At 43.2% G+C, this 16,893-nt stretch overlaps 2 protein-coding genes across 3 annotated transcripts in view; one reads left to right on the forward strand and one right to left on the reverse strand.

Annotated features, from left to right (window-relative positions):
• The window catches only part of CYFIP1 (cytoplasmic FMR1 interacting protein 1), a 96,464-nt gene extending 88,601 nt beyond the window's left edge, over positions 1–7,863 (forward strand). Inside the window, 5 exon segments of the mRNA XM_025195564.1 lie at positions 1,944–2,016; positions 3,259–3,353; positions 4,896–5,134; positions 6,305–6,452; positions 6,843–7,863. Coding sequence (XP_025051349.1) covers positions 1,944–2,016; positions 3,259–3,353; positions 4,896–5,134; positions 6,305–6,452; positions 6,843–7,007 — 720 coding nt within the window. The 3' untranslated portion in view covers positions 7,008–7,863.
• Positions 7,401–16,893, reverse strand: part of NIPA2 (NIPA magnesium transporter 2) — a 27,541-nt gene continuing 18,048 nt past the window's right edge. For both annotated transcript variants that reach the window (XM_006017058.3, XM_006017055.3), the window contains 2 exons: positions 15,521–15,681; positions 7,401–13,993 (listed from right to left, as the gene is read on the reverse strand). In XM_006017058.3, the coding sequence (XP_006017120.1) occupies positions 13,356–13,993; positions 15,521–15,681 (799 nt within the window). In that variant the 3' untranslated portion in view covers positions 7,401–13,355. The remainder of the gene's footprint in view (positions 13,994–15,520; positions 15,682–16,893) is intronic.

Raw genomic sequence — 16,893 nt, forward strand, 5'->3', positions numbered from 1 at the left:
GTTCTGGCCACACCACCCCTCTCTTGACTGATAAAGTAACTGCCAGCTGCTTCCTGCAGCAAGTGCCCTGCACCGCTTAGTCTCCCCGCTATCTGGCGAGTTGAACTCTCTGTTCCTTTGCATTCCCAGCCTTTCCTCCAGCAAGCAATTTTCCCCTTGGGGATTTTCATGCTTCCTACATTGTTGTCATGCCTTCTGCAGGGTGTTCAACTGGTGGCCTGTGGGCTGCATCCAGGCTCCTGCCTGGTTGCTGCTCCCTCCATCACTCCTGCAGCTGCTGGGATCGCTAGGCTTGCCCTTCCTCCTCTGGCTTCTGCTTCGCTCTGAGGGACAGAGCAGAGCCGGGGCAGCAGGAGGACACTGCATACACAGCAGGGAGACGTGGGCTGCCTCCCTGATGAGAGGGGCTGGTTTGCTTACACTACATGCATGGCCAAGGGGGAGGCTGCACTGCCCATGCAGTTGTGTGGGGTATATGTGGGGTGTGCAGCCCCCGAGGTCTGCAGCCTGCAGGGTATGTGCGTCCCCCTCCGCTTCTCCCACTGTCTAGAAGCTGGAGAGCCCTGGCCTCCTGCCACGATGCCTGCAAAACTGCTTGCTGCTGATGGCCTGGGACATGATGTGTTCTGACTGTTCTCCATCACTGTCCACCCTTTCTTTGCTCGCTTACCATCTTACCCCACCTGTTGTTGTACTTCTGCTCCCACCAAAGAACAAAATCACACACCCTGTCACTGGTAACAGTGGCAGGCCAGTTCTTTCTTCCATGCGCTTGCTTATTGGTTGTCAGCAGTAAGCCCTTGATTTGAGGATGATCTCTACCATGCATGGCTCATTGATGATCTCTACCTCAGCTTGTTATCAGTTGTATGCCATAAGCAGGAGAGGAGATGTTGGCAGGAGCCCCTGATGTGTGTGCGTGTGTGTTGCACTTGGGAAGCAGCAGCAACATTTCTCTGCCCCCTATCCTCCCTTGGCCTTGCGTATTGGAAACTATGTCCTCCGGGATTGTCTCTTTCCTGTGTACTGTGACCAGTCCCAATTGGGCTTCTCGGCTGCTGTCATATGAAGGTGCACCACTTCCACTTCCACTGCCATTACCACCACAACCTTATTGGCTTGACAGAGTTAAAAATTCATGAGTTAAACATTCATAGTCTTTGTGGGCATGCTAAATAGTTTCCTGGGAAGAACTGTAGGTTTTCTTGTGTTTGATTGTTAAGTCAGATAATGGCTTTCTCTTTCCTCTCTAGAAACCTATAAAATCCTTTTAATGCTTATTGGATGTAAAAAATGTTCCTCTTTTTTCTTTCTTCTTTTTTCCTCTTGAGGGATCTCAAATGGTAATAGCCCTTACCTTGGTTTTGGCCCCTCCATTTGCTGGAAATATACAAGGATTTCTGGAAACAGATCTGGATTCCTGGCCTTTTTAAACAAAATTTGAAATGACTCTAGGCCAAAAGCCTGCCATTACTCCTGCATCTCAGCCTTTTCCTTTCAGGGAGATGGCCCTGATGTGAGAATGGGTTATGGGAACAGCACTGGTAAAAATAAAAGCATGACTCACTGCTTTGTTCACATTTCTGTATGTCTACACAGGATCTGTCTGTCACTTTAACACTGAAATTAGTCATTCTCCATTGGTCTTTTCAATAAATATCCTCTGTCCTTTAACAGCTGCCAGCTTTGGGTGGGAGTAGAGTTGCTGTAGCTTGTTTGAATCCAAGGTAACCTGCAAAAGCCAAATGGTCATTAAGCGATTCTATGAAGAGACCAGAGCAGTACATGCTTGTTCTGGCTACCAGTGGAGGCTTGGTGCCCTCTGCTGTTTTAATTATAAATACTGGAAATGCCAGCATGGATTTAAAGCAGATTTTGGCATTCTGGGTATTCCATGTTATATTTTCTTTGGTCTTTAAACACTCTGCCCTTTCTTGTCCTAGTCCCTGGAGGAAGTGTGCGACCTGCTGCATGCTGCACCATTTCAGAACATACTGCCAAGGATTCATGTCAAAGGTACAGGGGTGGTGACCTGTTTTCTGTCAGCATTTATTTCTCCCTGTGTTGTGCCTTAACTGGTGAATGAATTGTTCTGAAACTTCCTTCATGGTAGTGCTGTGTCTGCGTAACAATGACAGCAAACTCCAATGTTTGCAGGCTTGAAAAACATGCAGAGCAATGAATAAGAGGCAGCTAGGCCTACTAATCATCTGTAGGTGCCCACTGCAAATGATGTCAGGAGTGAGCAAATGCAGAGGCAACACAATGAGATACCCAGTGCTGCTTCATTCCCAGTGGCAGACATAACTGGAGGTTGCTTGTCTCCCATTGGGTTCCACCTTTCACAGCAGCCCTGATTTTGCAAGTTTACCAAATCTGTTTGGGGCTGGGACACTTAGAGAACAATATTCCTAATCTGACTTTGGCCCCCAGTGATCCCCACAGCTTTTTGCATGCTTAAAGCTAGATGGGGATCATGGTGGTGACCGCTTGCTGAATTGTTTCTTCCGTTTCACCACCACTTTCTTCTATAATTGCTTATTTTTTTTGGTCTTCCTCTTTCCTTGTCCTTTTGCTGCTGCCAGCAGCACTGATTTGTCTGGGCCTCTGCCCATAGGGTTCCCATCAGTTACAAGGTGAAATGTACGTTTTTTTAGGTGCGCTGCAGCTGCTTGGTTCCCTGTAAGCTGCCATAAAACTAACCAGATTGCTGCAAATGTTACGCACCCACTCGCCAGAGAACATTTCCTACTCCCCAGTGGTGAGTGGGCGAATACTGCTTTTTTTAAGCCTTGCTATACATAAAATTCCACCTTCATTATAATTCCAGCCTCTGGAGGAAGTGGTCTATCTATGATAAGCATGCTTTTAATTGGCTAACTACGTGTGGAAACCAGTGTTGGAGACGGCATACTAGAGTCTTATTCTGAAGGTGGAATCTAGTTACTGTACTAACTAAATGTATCTCACCACTGGCTTGTGGCCATGCAGTTACCTTAAATTTGGAGGTACAGAATAGCATTGTTAATACGGTACACCTGTGTATCAAATAACAGCTTACTGAAGAAAAAGTAAGCTATTCTGAATTAGATCCCCTCTGAAAGGAACAGCTGTACAAAGATTTCCCTTCTGTGACAAAAGCAAACTCTAATAAGGATAACTGATTTCTGCACCACAATTTTTGTTGTTTTATAGTACACTTCCCGGTTAGAAGAAGTAAAGTCTTGTTTGGTTTTGTTTGCTTTTTTTGCCTTTTAGAGGGTGAAAGACTTGATGCTAAAATGAAGAGACTAGAATCAAAATATGCTCCACTCCACCTTGTTCCTCTGATTGAAAGACTAGGAACACCACAGGTAATGATCCCAGAACCTAAGAAACATAAGATCCTCACAAAGGTCATAGCTGTGTTAGGGGCCTCTAATAAATAAAGATGGCCTATGGTTTCCTTGTCCAATTATCTTATTGTTGAAATGAGGTGGGAAAGGGGATGCTTCAAGTTTTGGGGGAGGACTGTGGTGTTGACGTCTGCCTGTGCCTTCTTGTGTGCTGTAATGGCTAAAGCAGAGCATCTGTACCCCAAGGGTTCCTAGCTTAAATTCTGCCAAAAGCAATTGACTGTCCTGTCTGACATTTTAACAAAAATAATTTCTCTTATGTATCAATGAACACATTGGATAACGTTAGACCCTCTTTGAAAACCAGCTATTACATTTGATCTGAGCCTCCTTGAAAAGATAAAAAAGAGAGTGTGCTTCCTTTTCTAAGCCCATTACTGAGCCACTATTGCAGTGTCAGACACTCCTCACTCATCCTAGCGTGCGTTTCATTCCTTGTTAACTTCATCAGTTGACAGCCAGTTCAACTGAATATGGGGGACTGGCACCGGCATGGTCAAATGTAAAGTAAATAAGGTTTGCTGAGCTCCAGGAGGCAGCTGATAATGTGGGACTTTAGATGGTTACTATGAATCTCAGTTGCTTGCTTTGGTATGGATCCATTAGTGCTGACTTGAAAGCTTATCAGCCTCTAATGCCAGCACTCTTAAAAGTGAAAGCAGGGACCATCACTTGTGCCAGCCAGCTGAAAACCGAACACTCCAACTCTGTTGTCTGACTCGAATTCAGCCCCCCCAAAAAGAAACCTACAGAGCTAAGGATAGGTCCAGGGTCAGCGCAGCCCAGAAGTGGCCAGCCTTTCTACTCAAATAGCCTTTTAAAGGTGCTCCTGATCTGAGGGTGAGGGGAAAATATTCCATTGTTAGTGGTTTTTGACTTGTCTTTGCTTTGAACCAAGGAGAATTCATTTCCTTACGTGAAAGAAACAAAGCCAAAAAGCATTACTTAAACCAGAAATGTTTCATCTGCTGACCAGACTAGCAAGACTACTTCATGTTTGAGTAACGTGCTGTACACCTTCCTGTCTGCCCCAAGGTACAGCACAGTCTGGGAGCTGGGACATATGGTAAATTCTTAGAGCGCTTTTCCTCCATCCATTTATTAAATCAGGTTGCCACCCCCATAGAGCTCCATTCTGGACTAGTAGAAAGCCTCCAAACAGAAACGGACAAGGTTCTTTGGGTAAATCCAATCCCTTTTATTAGACCAACTCAAATAGTTGGAAAAATTGTTCTTTGCAAACTTTTGGGTACAAACACCCTTCTTCGGGCTGAGGAAGTGTCTGCAGTTGGTCTGTGCCCTTCCTGGGTGGAATAGTAAAGAATCCAGAGGCCAGTATAGAAAGCCAGCCACTGAAAGTGTAAACTGAGGTAGTCAGCAGGTGAGAGACAGGTAGGGGTTGCCAAACAGAAACCATGCTCGCCCTACACCCAACGAAATCTCTGTTTTAGTCTATTAACTCTGTTTCAGTCTATTAACTCTGTTTCTTTTCAATTTTAGCAAATTGCAATAGCCAGGGAAGGAGACTTGCTGACCAAGGAACGTCTGTGCTGCGGTCTATCAATGTTTGAGGTCATCTTAACTAGGATTCGGTCCTTCCTGGATGACCCAATCTGGTGTGGGCCCCTGCCCAGCAATGGAGTAATGCACGTGGATGAGTGTGTGGAATTTCACCGTCTCTGGAGCGCGATGCAGTTTGTGTACTGTATTCCTGTGGGAACGCACGAGTTCACTGTGGAGTACGTATCACTATCTGCTAATTGTGCACCTGTTCAAAGTACTTTAATTTGTATCTCTGCAAATGAACAGGGATGCAAAACATAACGGTGGCATTTGCTCATTTATTTTAGAGAGCAAGAGAAAGCACTGCTTGTCCTGGGAAGGGCTATTAACAGACAAACACCAATTATTTGTTAACCATCTATTTCACATACTTCCAGCATATAATGAATGGCCCCATAGCAGAGAAGTCCTAGCACACATCTGGCAATGCCAGTTTTGCTAATCACTACAGGTACAGAGCTCAGAAATAACTGGGTGCTAAGACAAATAGCTGTAACAAGTATTTACTTTACAGCCTGTAGATTATAGAAACAGGAACTAGCATTTAGCAGCTAGTGCCCTGTAGACTTCAGTTCTCCAGTTTTTAGATTTTTTTTACCTGTGGTATGTTGTTGTGTTGTGTTATGTCTTGTGTTGTGTCAGGGTTGACCATAGTTTTACTAAGAGGTTAGATTGGGGTGGGCAAGATGCGGCCTGCCAGGAGATTCTATCTGGCTGGGGGGCCCCTAAAAAATTTAGAAAATTAATATTAATCTGCCCCTAACTGCCTGTCACGCAGCCCTCGATGGCTTGCCAAAACTCAGTAAGTGGCCCTCAGCCTGAAATAACTGCCTGCCCCTGGGTTAGATTATGGATTTTTATATGATGGTTTGGATAGGGATGATCCTGCCTCAGGCAGGCGGTTGGATTAGATTACCTGTGAAGGTCCCTTCAAGCCCTACTTCTGTATGATCTGGAGCTGTCATTTGCCTATCACTGGCTAATATGTGTTAAGGGAGAAGACTTAGGAGGCTTGCAACCTTTGCTCTGTTAAGGGCCAAATTAAAGTGCTTGTGTGGCACTGGTTAATGTGAAAGCCATGGTGCCAATGTGTCATGGTGAACAAACATTTTAGGAATCACTTAACTATAGTATTTCAGCATCCACCTGTCTTTTCTGCTTGTTGCTAATGGCACAGAGAATGACTGAATGTTGTGGGGCTTAAACCTCAGCCTGGAAAATGTTTTAGGTAGGGTTGTACCCTGGGTATGTTTTGTTACCTTACAAAAAGAAAAGTTTGGCTGTTTAACTTTTCCAGAGTCTTAGATGAAATTTCTCTAACTTTCCTGGCCCTTGTACTATTACAGACAGTGCTTTGGAGATGGATTGCACTGGGCTGGATGTATGATCATTGTGCTTTTGGGACAGCAGCGTCGCTTTGATGTGCTGGATTTCTGCTACCACTTACTGAAAGTACAAAAGCATGACGGCAAAGATGAGGTCATCAAGAATGTGGTAGGTTGAAGGCACCCGTTACTCACAGCAAGGAAAGGAAAAATCAGTCATTTGTACTAAGCTTGCTACAGCTGTAACCACTATTTTTTAGACTAACATGTTCAGAATTGAATCCACCTTCTTTTCAGAAGTACCAGTGCCCTTTGCTAAGGGTTAAGGTTCTAGCTCAGTTTAGAATCAAATGCAGAAATTGGTCATTTCATCTGTGTGCTATAGGTTGAAGCAAAATAAGGCTTTCCAGGCCGTTTTGAGAAGCAGAGTGCATCTTTAAAAGCAAAAATGCCAGTTGATCTGATTGAGCCCAACCAGAAAAACTCATGGCTTTTTGTCAAAAACTGTTCAAGGATTTGTATCTCAGAAATTCATTCTTGAATGTGCTTGATGTTACAGCCTCTGAAGAAAATGGTTGAGAGAATCCGCAAGTTCCAGATCCTGAATGATGAGATAATTGCTATTTTGGACAAGTATTTGAAGTCTGGTGATGGAGAGAGTACACCAGTGGAACATGTGCGTTGTTTCCAGCCACCTATTCATCAGTCCCTGGCCAGTAACTAAGTGTGGATAGACCATCCTGCTTCTTATGTTAGCTACCATACTTTTGCACCTAGTTAAGTTATAAGTTTAAAAGAAAAATGGTTTTAAGGAGCATCTTCATCTGCAGTAAGGCCTGTGCTATTTGAATGGCCAGTGCTTTTCCTCTTTAAGTCTCCAAGCACAATAACTGTATACAATCATACTTATTTTTCTAGACTAAAATTTTATACTTTGATAAAGGATCTGCAAATGAAAAAAGGCTTGTCTGACAGAACTCTTTGCATCCTCTCATTTGATGCAAATTTTTTCCTCAGCTGTCCCCATATTTAGCTATGGAGGGTGAAAAATCCATGGGTTTTATTAGAAACATTTATAATTGTGTATTTTAGAAAAGCATTAATTGCTTGGTTAGCCTTTATAAACTGAGGTTCCTGCTGATGTTTTGTGAATATTTTTAATCAGTTGATTTCTTTTGGCAGAACTAAACAACCCCATATAATCAGTAATTATGGAAATAAAGGCTAATTAAGCCATCCTTTTTAAACAGTAATTCTCTAACATGGAGGTGGCTGATAATACTCTGCTTAAAAAAATAGTAATTCACATTATAGAAAATTTGGGTCTGTTCATCATATATCAAGTTTTTGTTAAGAAGAGCAATTTTCTGAGAGATGCTTAAGAATCAAAACAACATGTTGTTTCCATGCTGGTGCTAGGGAATTCCTGTTTTAAAAGATGCTTCTATACACTGAACCTATCTCAACTCAATACATGAGCTGTAATGAAACTAAATTGCAACTTACAGAGAATATTTAAGTTTTGTTATACCTTTGTATTTTTGTGAAACATGCCTCAGTAAAATAGTTTGTAAAATGTGGCAGCTGTCTTATCTGGATTTTAAAGCAATACATTCTAAGCCCAACTGGCAGTTTCTAGTACAGTGCAAGTAAAAGCCTTTTTGCCCTCTGACTGATGAGTTTAACAGAGGACTTTTCTGGTGGGACTGTGGATGCTAGTTGGTTCTTAGCATACTATAATCAGCAGATAAGTGTGCGCTTTAGAGTATAGATGTAGAAAGATGGCATTTAAACCACTGAGGAAATTATTCCCTTTCACATAAGACTCATCTCCACCTTCCCTGCTCTTCACTGGTTCCCAGCCTTTGAGGAGAGTTAGGATTTCACCCCATAAATGGGTAAAAAGATCAGTTCTAGAAAGGTATGTGTAGGAGAGTCTTATTTTCTGCTACTTTTCCTCCTTTGGAAAGGGGGAGCAGTAAGGAAGAGCTGTGGGTGAAGAAGTAGCAGTTATCTATTTTGACAGAGATACTTAGTAGGAGTTAATGTCAACTTTGTGCAGATCAGCCCTTGTCTTGCCAAAATACCAAAATAAAAGGGTGTGACTTATGTACAGACATAATTAAATTGGATTTAAGATGTATTCTGATGGCTGAGGCATAGGTTGAGGTTCCAGTTTCCTGACTAGAAGCAGGGAGCACCTTAAGTACAGTGTCTCCTTGATTTGCCAGCTTTATCTTCACTGTATGCAGAAAAACAAGTTAGAAAGAAGACAGTTTTATGGTCTTTAAGTTGTTTTGCAACAGCTGCTCCTTTGCATGCTCTTACCCATCTTACAGGTTGTGGGGTAGTTAGCTGCTGTAGGTTCACTCACATGTGGTTACCAGGCAGTAGCTCACTGGTTCTCAATTGGAATACCTCAAGGCCCCTTTCAAAGGGTTACCTAATGTAGGCAGAGGTGCCTGCTTCTATGGCCACCACCTCCCAGTCTGTCTTCTCACATGCCTCCTGGGGGCAAGGCAGCTCTACCTAGCTTCAGCAGCACCCTTGAAAGACATGTTTCATGCCTTTTGTCAGGTAAATTGCATTCTGAGGCTATAATTAATCTATTTGAGTGTGAATATAAAGAGAGAAACAATTAAAGTTAGGTGACCACATTGATACAAGATCAAGTGTTTAAAAAAAAAAAAGTGTCATAAGTTGTGAGACCACAACAGTGGTTCTCAACTAGGATGCACTAAATCCATACAAGTTACTGAGGAGCGCTTTGTTCGAAAAAGTTGAGAACCACTGAAGTAGTTAACACACTGAAATGCTACCCTTTTACCAAGCAGCATCTTGTTTGTGCATCAACATAACACAGATTCATTCCTGCAGGACTGGTGTTCCTCCAAGCAGTAGCATAGCATCTGATGAAACTGATCTCTTGGTTACAAAAGCTTATGCATCTCTGACTCAGTCAGTCTATAAGATGCATCTTTACTCTGACTTCAGACTAACATTGCTAACTAGCTCTTTGTTAGGATTACATAAGTACTCTTTATACTCTTGCAAGCTTTTTCACCTCCAACAGCTCCACTGTGGCAATCAGAATTTGAGGAGGTGTGTGACCAGAAACTGAACAAATTAAATTAATTCCCTTGTGTGTACTACTACAGATCTTACTGGGGCAAAACAACACACCAACCCACTATAGTTATGTTCAGGGATCCTGGTTTTCTCCGATTAAAAAAAAAATCACGAATTCTTTGATTAAAAATTTCCAAAGCTGTTATTAAAATTAAAAGCCCCCTGCAGCCCCCCTAGCCCTGTTGGTGCCCCTCACTTGGCCCCAAAGCCATGCCAACCATGCTGATGCCCCTCACTGCCCCTGGCTTTGCTGGAGGGGGGCCCCAGCTGCCAGGGCTATGGGGTCAGGGCCTCAAGTCTACAGCTCCGTGTCCCCAACAGCAGGCAGCTGCAGCAGAAGCAGCATGGAGCTGGCTCTCCCACAGCTGCTGCATGTTCATGTGGGGGTAGGGCTAGCTCCTGGCTCCCCCCAGCCCTGCCAGTACCTCCAGCCATGACCTGCAACCCCCCAGCCCCCTGCAAGCTCCACTTACCTCAAGCTCCAGGAGCAAAGAGTGATGCTGAACTGAGAGCCTCAGGCCCCACCCTTTCCCCTCCCCCTTCGGCAGGGCTGGGGGGTTCCTGCCTTGTTTGCAAACAGCTCTTACAGGCTGCAGAGCTCTTTGCAAAAGTAGGGAATCCCCAGCTTTCTCAGCTAAAAAGGGAAATCTGCAGTTTTCTGTTTTTCCTTGGGAAACGGAAAATCAGGTTCCCTGACTTGTCGTATACTGATTTTTTTATTAGGAAAAAGTATTTTGAAATGCTAAGTGTAATGTGGATAAAACAAGTCCTTATTCCTACCCATTAGCTTGGCATAGCAAATCCTAGAGACAACCATGCGGTTTACGTCAGTTATGTTAAAATCAGAGCCTGTCTTATTCAAACAAGGATTCAGCAAATCTAAAAAGATCACTTTGCCTCCTGCCCCCTCCCTGAGAGAGAGAGGATTTCAAACCATGTGAAAAAGAAGCTGATAGTTCCTTAAAACCTCTAAATTCCCTTTACAAAAGTTTCATTCATAGTTTTAAGTGCTTCTGTTCCTTTTTATCTTGAATTCTCCCTAGGATTCCTATCTTTATTTTCTCTTGCATGGGAGTTTTATTTGTACTACTTTACACCTGGAAAGAGAGTTCTTATTAAAAAGCACACGGCAAAAGTAAGACTAGAGCCAATGCCCTCAAGAATGAATAGAAGAAAATGAACTATACATAGGACCTGACCTATTCAGTCATTTATCTAAATTGGTAAAGGTGTTGTCATCTAATAGACAATGTCTTTGACCCTGTTCATTGTGGCTAACACTGCCTATAAGTTATTGCATGAAAGGGTGATCCTACAGTGCCCCTGCCAAAGAACTAATCAGCTGGGAAATGGGATGTGCAAGTCACTTAAGTGGCATCAGAGGTGTTGATTAACCATGAAGTATACAGGTTTCCCTCACTTTATACTGTACATGCATTCCTGGAAAGTGGCACATAACTCTAATTCACATAAAGGGAACCAGCTTTACAATGTAACAAACATCCAAGACCTCAACTGTACTGACCCCCAAACCTATTTCTACAAGACAATTTAGGTATTCACCAACAGCAGACAGTACACACAAGCACAGGGTGGTGGTATATGTTTAGCTGGTGTGAAGAGTAGGTGATGATGGACCAGGGAGAGGAGTAGGAGATATGGCTTCTAAGCATCCCACTAGCTTAATGGGGTTGGCAACTAGAGAAACGCATCACAGACAATGAGTGAGGAGCGCAGATCCACACCAGAGACTAGATTTTGGTGCATGTCGCCACCACAATGCACCATACAAAGCAGCTGACTGCGGGCTTCCACCACACCAGGTCACAAAAGTGAATTTACCTTGCATATGAGTTTGTGGTATAAGAAGGGTCACTGCATAATAACAAAATCGCACATACAGAACCTGCATAAAGCAAGGGAAACCTTTATTACACTCACCTAGGTCACAGGCAATGTGAGGCTTCATTAGTGTTTTGCACTTCTTTAGCATCTTTCACCAGATGATGTAAGAGTGAGCAAGGAAGAAAGCGCATACATTCCCCCCCGTCATCTGGTAAAAGATGCTAAAGAAGTGCAAAACAATAAAGCACTTTTAGTAATTAAGTGTGCATAGGAACCCACCACAATATGTACTATAAGCACTATTATAATTAAAAGGAACAAACAAACAAGTAAACTTTAATAGGAAGGTACCCTGTCTGACAACCAAAATAGGCTGGTAGTTCAGCCTATTTTGATAGGAACCACTTGATATGAACCACTTCACCCTAGCTATGAATTACAGGTGAATACATGGAAAGGACACAGCAGCAGCATGTATTCTTTTGATCACTAAACTAGAACTGCTCCCAGGTAAGTCCATGGTCAAAGTGCATTTGGGTGGACACAGTTAATGGTTTAAACCATTAATTCAGCTGAAAAATATGTTCTTATTTTAGATGAGTCATACATTTCAGCCTGAATACAACTGGTACAGAGTTTCTTTTGCATTAGCACTTTCAATATTGATCTGATCACCAGAAGATCACTAACAAAACAAGATGAACAGCTGTTTGCAGTGGATTACTACAGTTCAGTTACTGGTGATGACTTCCAGGTTCAGAACAAGCTCAAAACAAAGTTACTTGTCAGTTTTCATAGTTCCTTCTACTCACTAGTATTTTGCACTTTGTTTTTATAAGTGATTCTGAAATTTGTTCACCACTTGGTTTGTTCTCTTCCTAACAAGAAAAGTATTCTCTTAACAGGAAGTTAAATGAGACTATTGCTACTAAGGGGACAAAAATTTCAGTGGGAAGATGCTACATTCCACCCCAGAGTTAAAAGCTGTAGCATACCTTTGCAAACATTCATTCTACAGTATCTTACTGAAATCAAGCAGTGATGAGAGAGAGGACTTTACATTTTTGTAGTCAGCCCAGGCTCTTCTCACTTGAGCAACACTGCAGAGCTATGCTGACAGATGGAGTTGTCTGTCAGCACAAGGGGTTTCTGGCAATTTAACTGTATCCCCATTCCAAATGACAATCCTGCTTCTGCTGCCTCTGCATTCAAAGGTTAGCCATAATTAAGCCAACAACTTAAGATATTTTTTTTCTTTTCCTCTGATACATGGTTGACTGGGGGTGGAGGCAAGGTGTGCAAGCAACTGCATTTGGATAATGCTATGCCTGAGGATGGTTCCTAGCTCCTCTCTCTCTCTCTCCATTGTTTTAAAAAACTGAAAACAAATTAAACCTTGAAGTCTTGCCTACTTCAGGAATAGTTCTGTTTGACAAGTCTAAAAAAGCAAAACCAAACCAAACCAAAAAGCTTTAAACAAACATAAATCCAAATCTGCAGTGCAGGATGCCTGTATTCCAAGTTTACCAATGCACTGCCTAAGAATGGAAGTCATCAGCGTAGGTTTTGTTTCCAGTAAGTGAAGGCAAATGGCATAATCACTTCTTTGCTTTCAGCGCATTGTGCTGGCACTCCTGGCAAGTAGTTTACATCTCAAGACGACAGCCTGGCTGCTCATTTTGTAAAAGATGCAAAAGATTCAGGTTCATGTCAGTCTGTTTACCACCAATGCAGAAATAAAGCAATTTATTTTTGATATATTTAAAATAATCATTAGTGCAATAAGTCTTTAAAATGGAAAATTCAAATGAAAAATATTTACAAGTTCACACCGATAAGTTAAAAGCAACAAAGAACAAGAGACTGAGGTCATTTTAATGTATGTAAAATAAAAATAAGGCAAAAGTAAATTCCACCACTCTGGGTCCAAACTAACCAAACCTAAAAATTAAACGATTGTCTATATATATATATCTGTTAAGAAGTACACCTTGTTTCCAGACAAGCTCTTAAACTCAGACATTTCACAGCTAAAGAAAAGGAAAGGAAAAAAAAAAGTTACAGAATTGTTCTTTTCTTAATTGACATTTACCTATTCTCAGAATGCTGATAAGTTTCCATTTCTCCTGGAAGACACATTTTCACTGGATTGTATTTCACTTACACAGGTTGAGCTTTCTTCATCATGATTAAAGCGTTCATAAGTGTTTGGCAAAGTGCCATTCACTGCTCTCTCATCTTTCCGTAAGGAGACAGGCAGATTTGCTAGAGTAAAACTGACATCTTTAAAGGCATGCAATAAAAAGATCCCCACAATTATAGTGAGGAAGCCACTGAAAGTGCCAATAATGTCATCAGCAGCCATATGTTGCCACTCCTTAAAAAGGATAGCAGAGCAAGTTAGAACAGATGTTGTAAAGAATACATAATATATTGGAGTCACTATGGAAGTGTTGAATATATCCAGAGCCCTATTTAAATAGTTGATTTGTGTGCTCACACAAACTATGAGGCCTAGCAGCAGAATCCAGGACAAAGGATGTTTCAGCACTGGCTTTCCTGCAAAAAGTTCCTTGATGGCAATGCCCAAGCCTTTTACACAGGAGACTGACAATGCTCCAATTACAGAACAGATTGTTATGTACACAAGAATGTTGGTCTGTCCATGGCGAGGTCCTACCACAAATATTAATATTAGGGACACAATGACGACAAGTGTTGCAAAGACCACAAAACCTGCAGGGGGAAGGGAGAAATAGCGGGGAAGAGAGAGAAAAAAAAAAAAGAAGTGTCATTTGCTTTTATATACTAGCAAGATCATTGTATAGGTACCAAGAAATAGACCACATTTTAATGGAGGTAAGAGGAGTCAAAGGCTAGCAAACTCTGTCATTACAGCATTACACCTCCAACTTATGTCTTGGTTTTTGGGGGTTTTTTTCCTATCATTCCTCCAAAGAGAGAGGCTGGAGCAAGTCTAAGGCTGGGAATAGACAACGCTTCCTGCTGGGGCTGTTGTCCCACAGGGTCACACTCCAGCTGCTCTCCCAGGGATTCAGGGGCCTGATCAATCACACAGGAAAATGGCCCACCCCTTGTAGCTGCTGCCCCAGTGTCCAGGCTTGCACCTGCAAGCTTAGGGAGGGGAACATTCCTCTGGATATTTCCTGCTTCCATGCTTGCAGAGGCATGCTCTGGGAATTCCTCTGCAAGGGACTCCCCCACCACAAGTGTGTTACTCCCCTGCTTGAACTTGGGGCATGCATCTGCAAACAGGGAACCTCTGCTTGCAGACAGGAGCCCTATGTCAGGTGAAGCACCCAGGGCCCTTGTCTTGCAGGATCAGGCCCTTGAAGCCTCAAGAGCTCCTGCTCATTGCTGCCTACATTTTTCTGCCATAGGTGAAAAAATGTGAGCTGCAAAAAGGTTGTCATGTGACAAAGGGCTAACATCTCTGTTCACTTGGGTTTTGTGCTGCCATAAACAGTTTATGGAAGCACAGTCTGTGTCTATTTGCAGCCTTAATGATAACAGCAATGGAGCTGGCAAAACTAAAAACCACAATGTGAGATTCTAGGCAGACAAGCTCCATCACTTCTTCCTTCCAAACCAGCACCTGAAATGGATACAGTGTTAGACTACCAGGCCAGAAGATTCAGGGGTGCCTGTACACTGTTTATCGTTTTGTTTCTACAGAGGTGTTACTTCTGAGAGCAACCCTCTCAGAGAAGCCAATAAGTCACCTTGCTGAGTGGCCCCCAACCTAGTTCTTCAATTCTGTGCCTCAGCTTCCATATCTGTAAAAAGGAGACTTCTACCTTCTTTGTAAAAAGCTTTATGCACAGTTGGAAAGACAAGTCTCTTATTACTATTATAGCCAACAATGCAATCGAGAGTGTACTCCAGAGCGTACATTTTCATTTTTAATGACTCAATAAAAAGGTTAACACTTTCAATCACACACCTCTTCAGTTAATTTTACTTTGTATTATAGGTTAGAAAAAGGGAAATGGCTAACTGCTAGTCACCAGACAAAATACATGTGAGACCTCTGTAGGTAGTCAGTCACCTATTTGGGCAAAACAAAGAAAACACTCCTAGCAAGCTGCAGATAGGGGAAGTCACAGAACTCAACCCCCTGACAATTTACAGATTTACAGAAGAGGTGTCTTGCTTGTGCTAGAAACCTGCAACAGTTGCAGTTATAAATGAATAAGCTGCTTAAGTATTAGTTAGTTACAGCTGAACTTGACAGTCTCTCACCTGGATCACCAAGTTTTTGGGACATTTCCTGCAAAGTTTCTACCTCCTCTTCTTGCGGAGCATGAATCACCATCACAGTTGATCCCAGTATACTTAGTAAACACCCAATCTTTCCATGGAGATTAAGTTTTTCATTTAAAAAGTAAGATGAAAGAATGGCACTGAAAGAAACACATACATACTGACAGATTAGGAATCAAACAATATTCCATTTATTTGCACAAGTTTGTAGCTGGCCACAAAAAGACAGAAGTATCACACATTGAAGAAACTAATGTTTAAGTATGCTTTTAAGTAAGAAGAGCTGACTTTCTTCGTGCTTAGAAAGCTGTGGGGAAGTAAGATCTGCTCTTCCAAGTTTGTCAACAAGGGGGAAAAAAAACTGACTATATAACAATGCCCCGTCTCACTATGCGGATAAAAGGTCTATAGCTCTCTTATCTGTCAGTACCCAGTAACATACAGCCTCTCACTATCTGCAACATTACTAATGCACACAAACTAAACCTACTAGTAAAACAAACTCAAAGTAACTGCAATCAGTCATCCATACAACCATGTCTACTATGCACTGAACCACTAGTAAACATCTGGAGGCCAAAGGGCTACTTTAAAGTTGTGCACTGCCTCCTCAGAATCACTGTGCTAAATGATCTCTAAAGCAGGGGTAGGCAACATTTTCTGGCCGGAGTGCCAAAAAAACCCAACAATGCCTACCTTGGAAGATGCCGGAGTGCTGGCATACCAGAAAAACAAAACGAGGGCAAGGGGTACATAGCAGGATGCCCTGCTTGTACCCCTGCCCCCCAGCCCTGCTGCCCCTTGCCCCTCATTCAAAGCCCCTGCCCCACAGTCCAGGTTCCGTGGCTATCAGCAGCTACCCGGAGCCTGGGCCAGCTACAGCCAGGAGGCTGCAAACAGCTGCTGCCTCCCCGCCCCAAACCCAGCCCTGGGCTCCGGGGAGGCAGTAGGTCCCAGCGATGCTCCTTGCTGTGCTGCCCTCGCCGTCGCTTCTGCAGAGCAGCATGTGGAACCCGGCGTAGCAAGACACAGAGGGGGGTGCAGAAAGCTGCCTGCCACTCTTGAGTTTCCCGCTGCCCTGGCCACACTTCCCCAGCAGGCGGGGGCAGCAGTGAGCAGCATAGACACAGGGGAAGTGTGACCCAGGCAGCACGGAGCTTGCAGCAGCAGGCAGCTTCCCTGTGCGACCCAGAGCGGCAGCGCACAGAGGGGCCACTTGCTTCTAAAAGCTCCGTGCTGCCCGGGTCACACTCCCCCTGTGTGCACAGGAGCAGTGTGGGCAGCACACAGGGTTGTGCCCCTCACTGCTGCTCCTGCCAGTAGGGGAAGTGGGGCCAGGGCAGCGGGGAGCT

This window comes from Alligator sinensis, unplaced genomic scaffold (assembly GCF_000455745.1).
Source record: "Alligator sinensis unplaced genomic scaffold, ASM45574v1 scaffold144_2, whole genome shotgun sequence".
In the NCBI taxonomy this organism is placed as follows: Eukaryota; Metazoa; Chordata; order Crocodylia; family Alligatoridae; genus Alligator; species Alligator sinensis.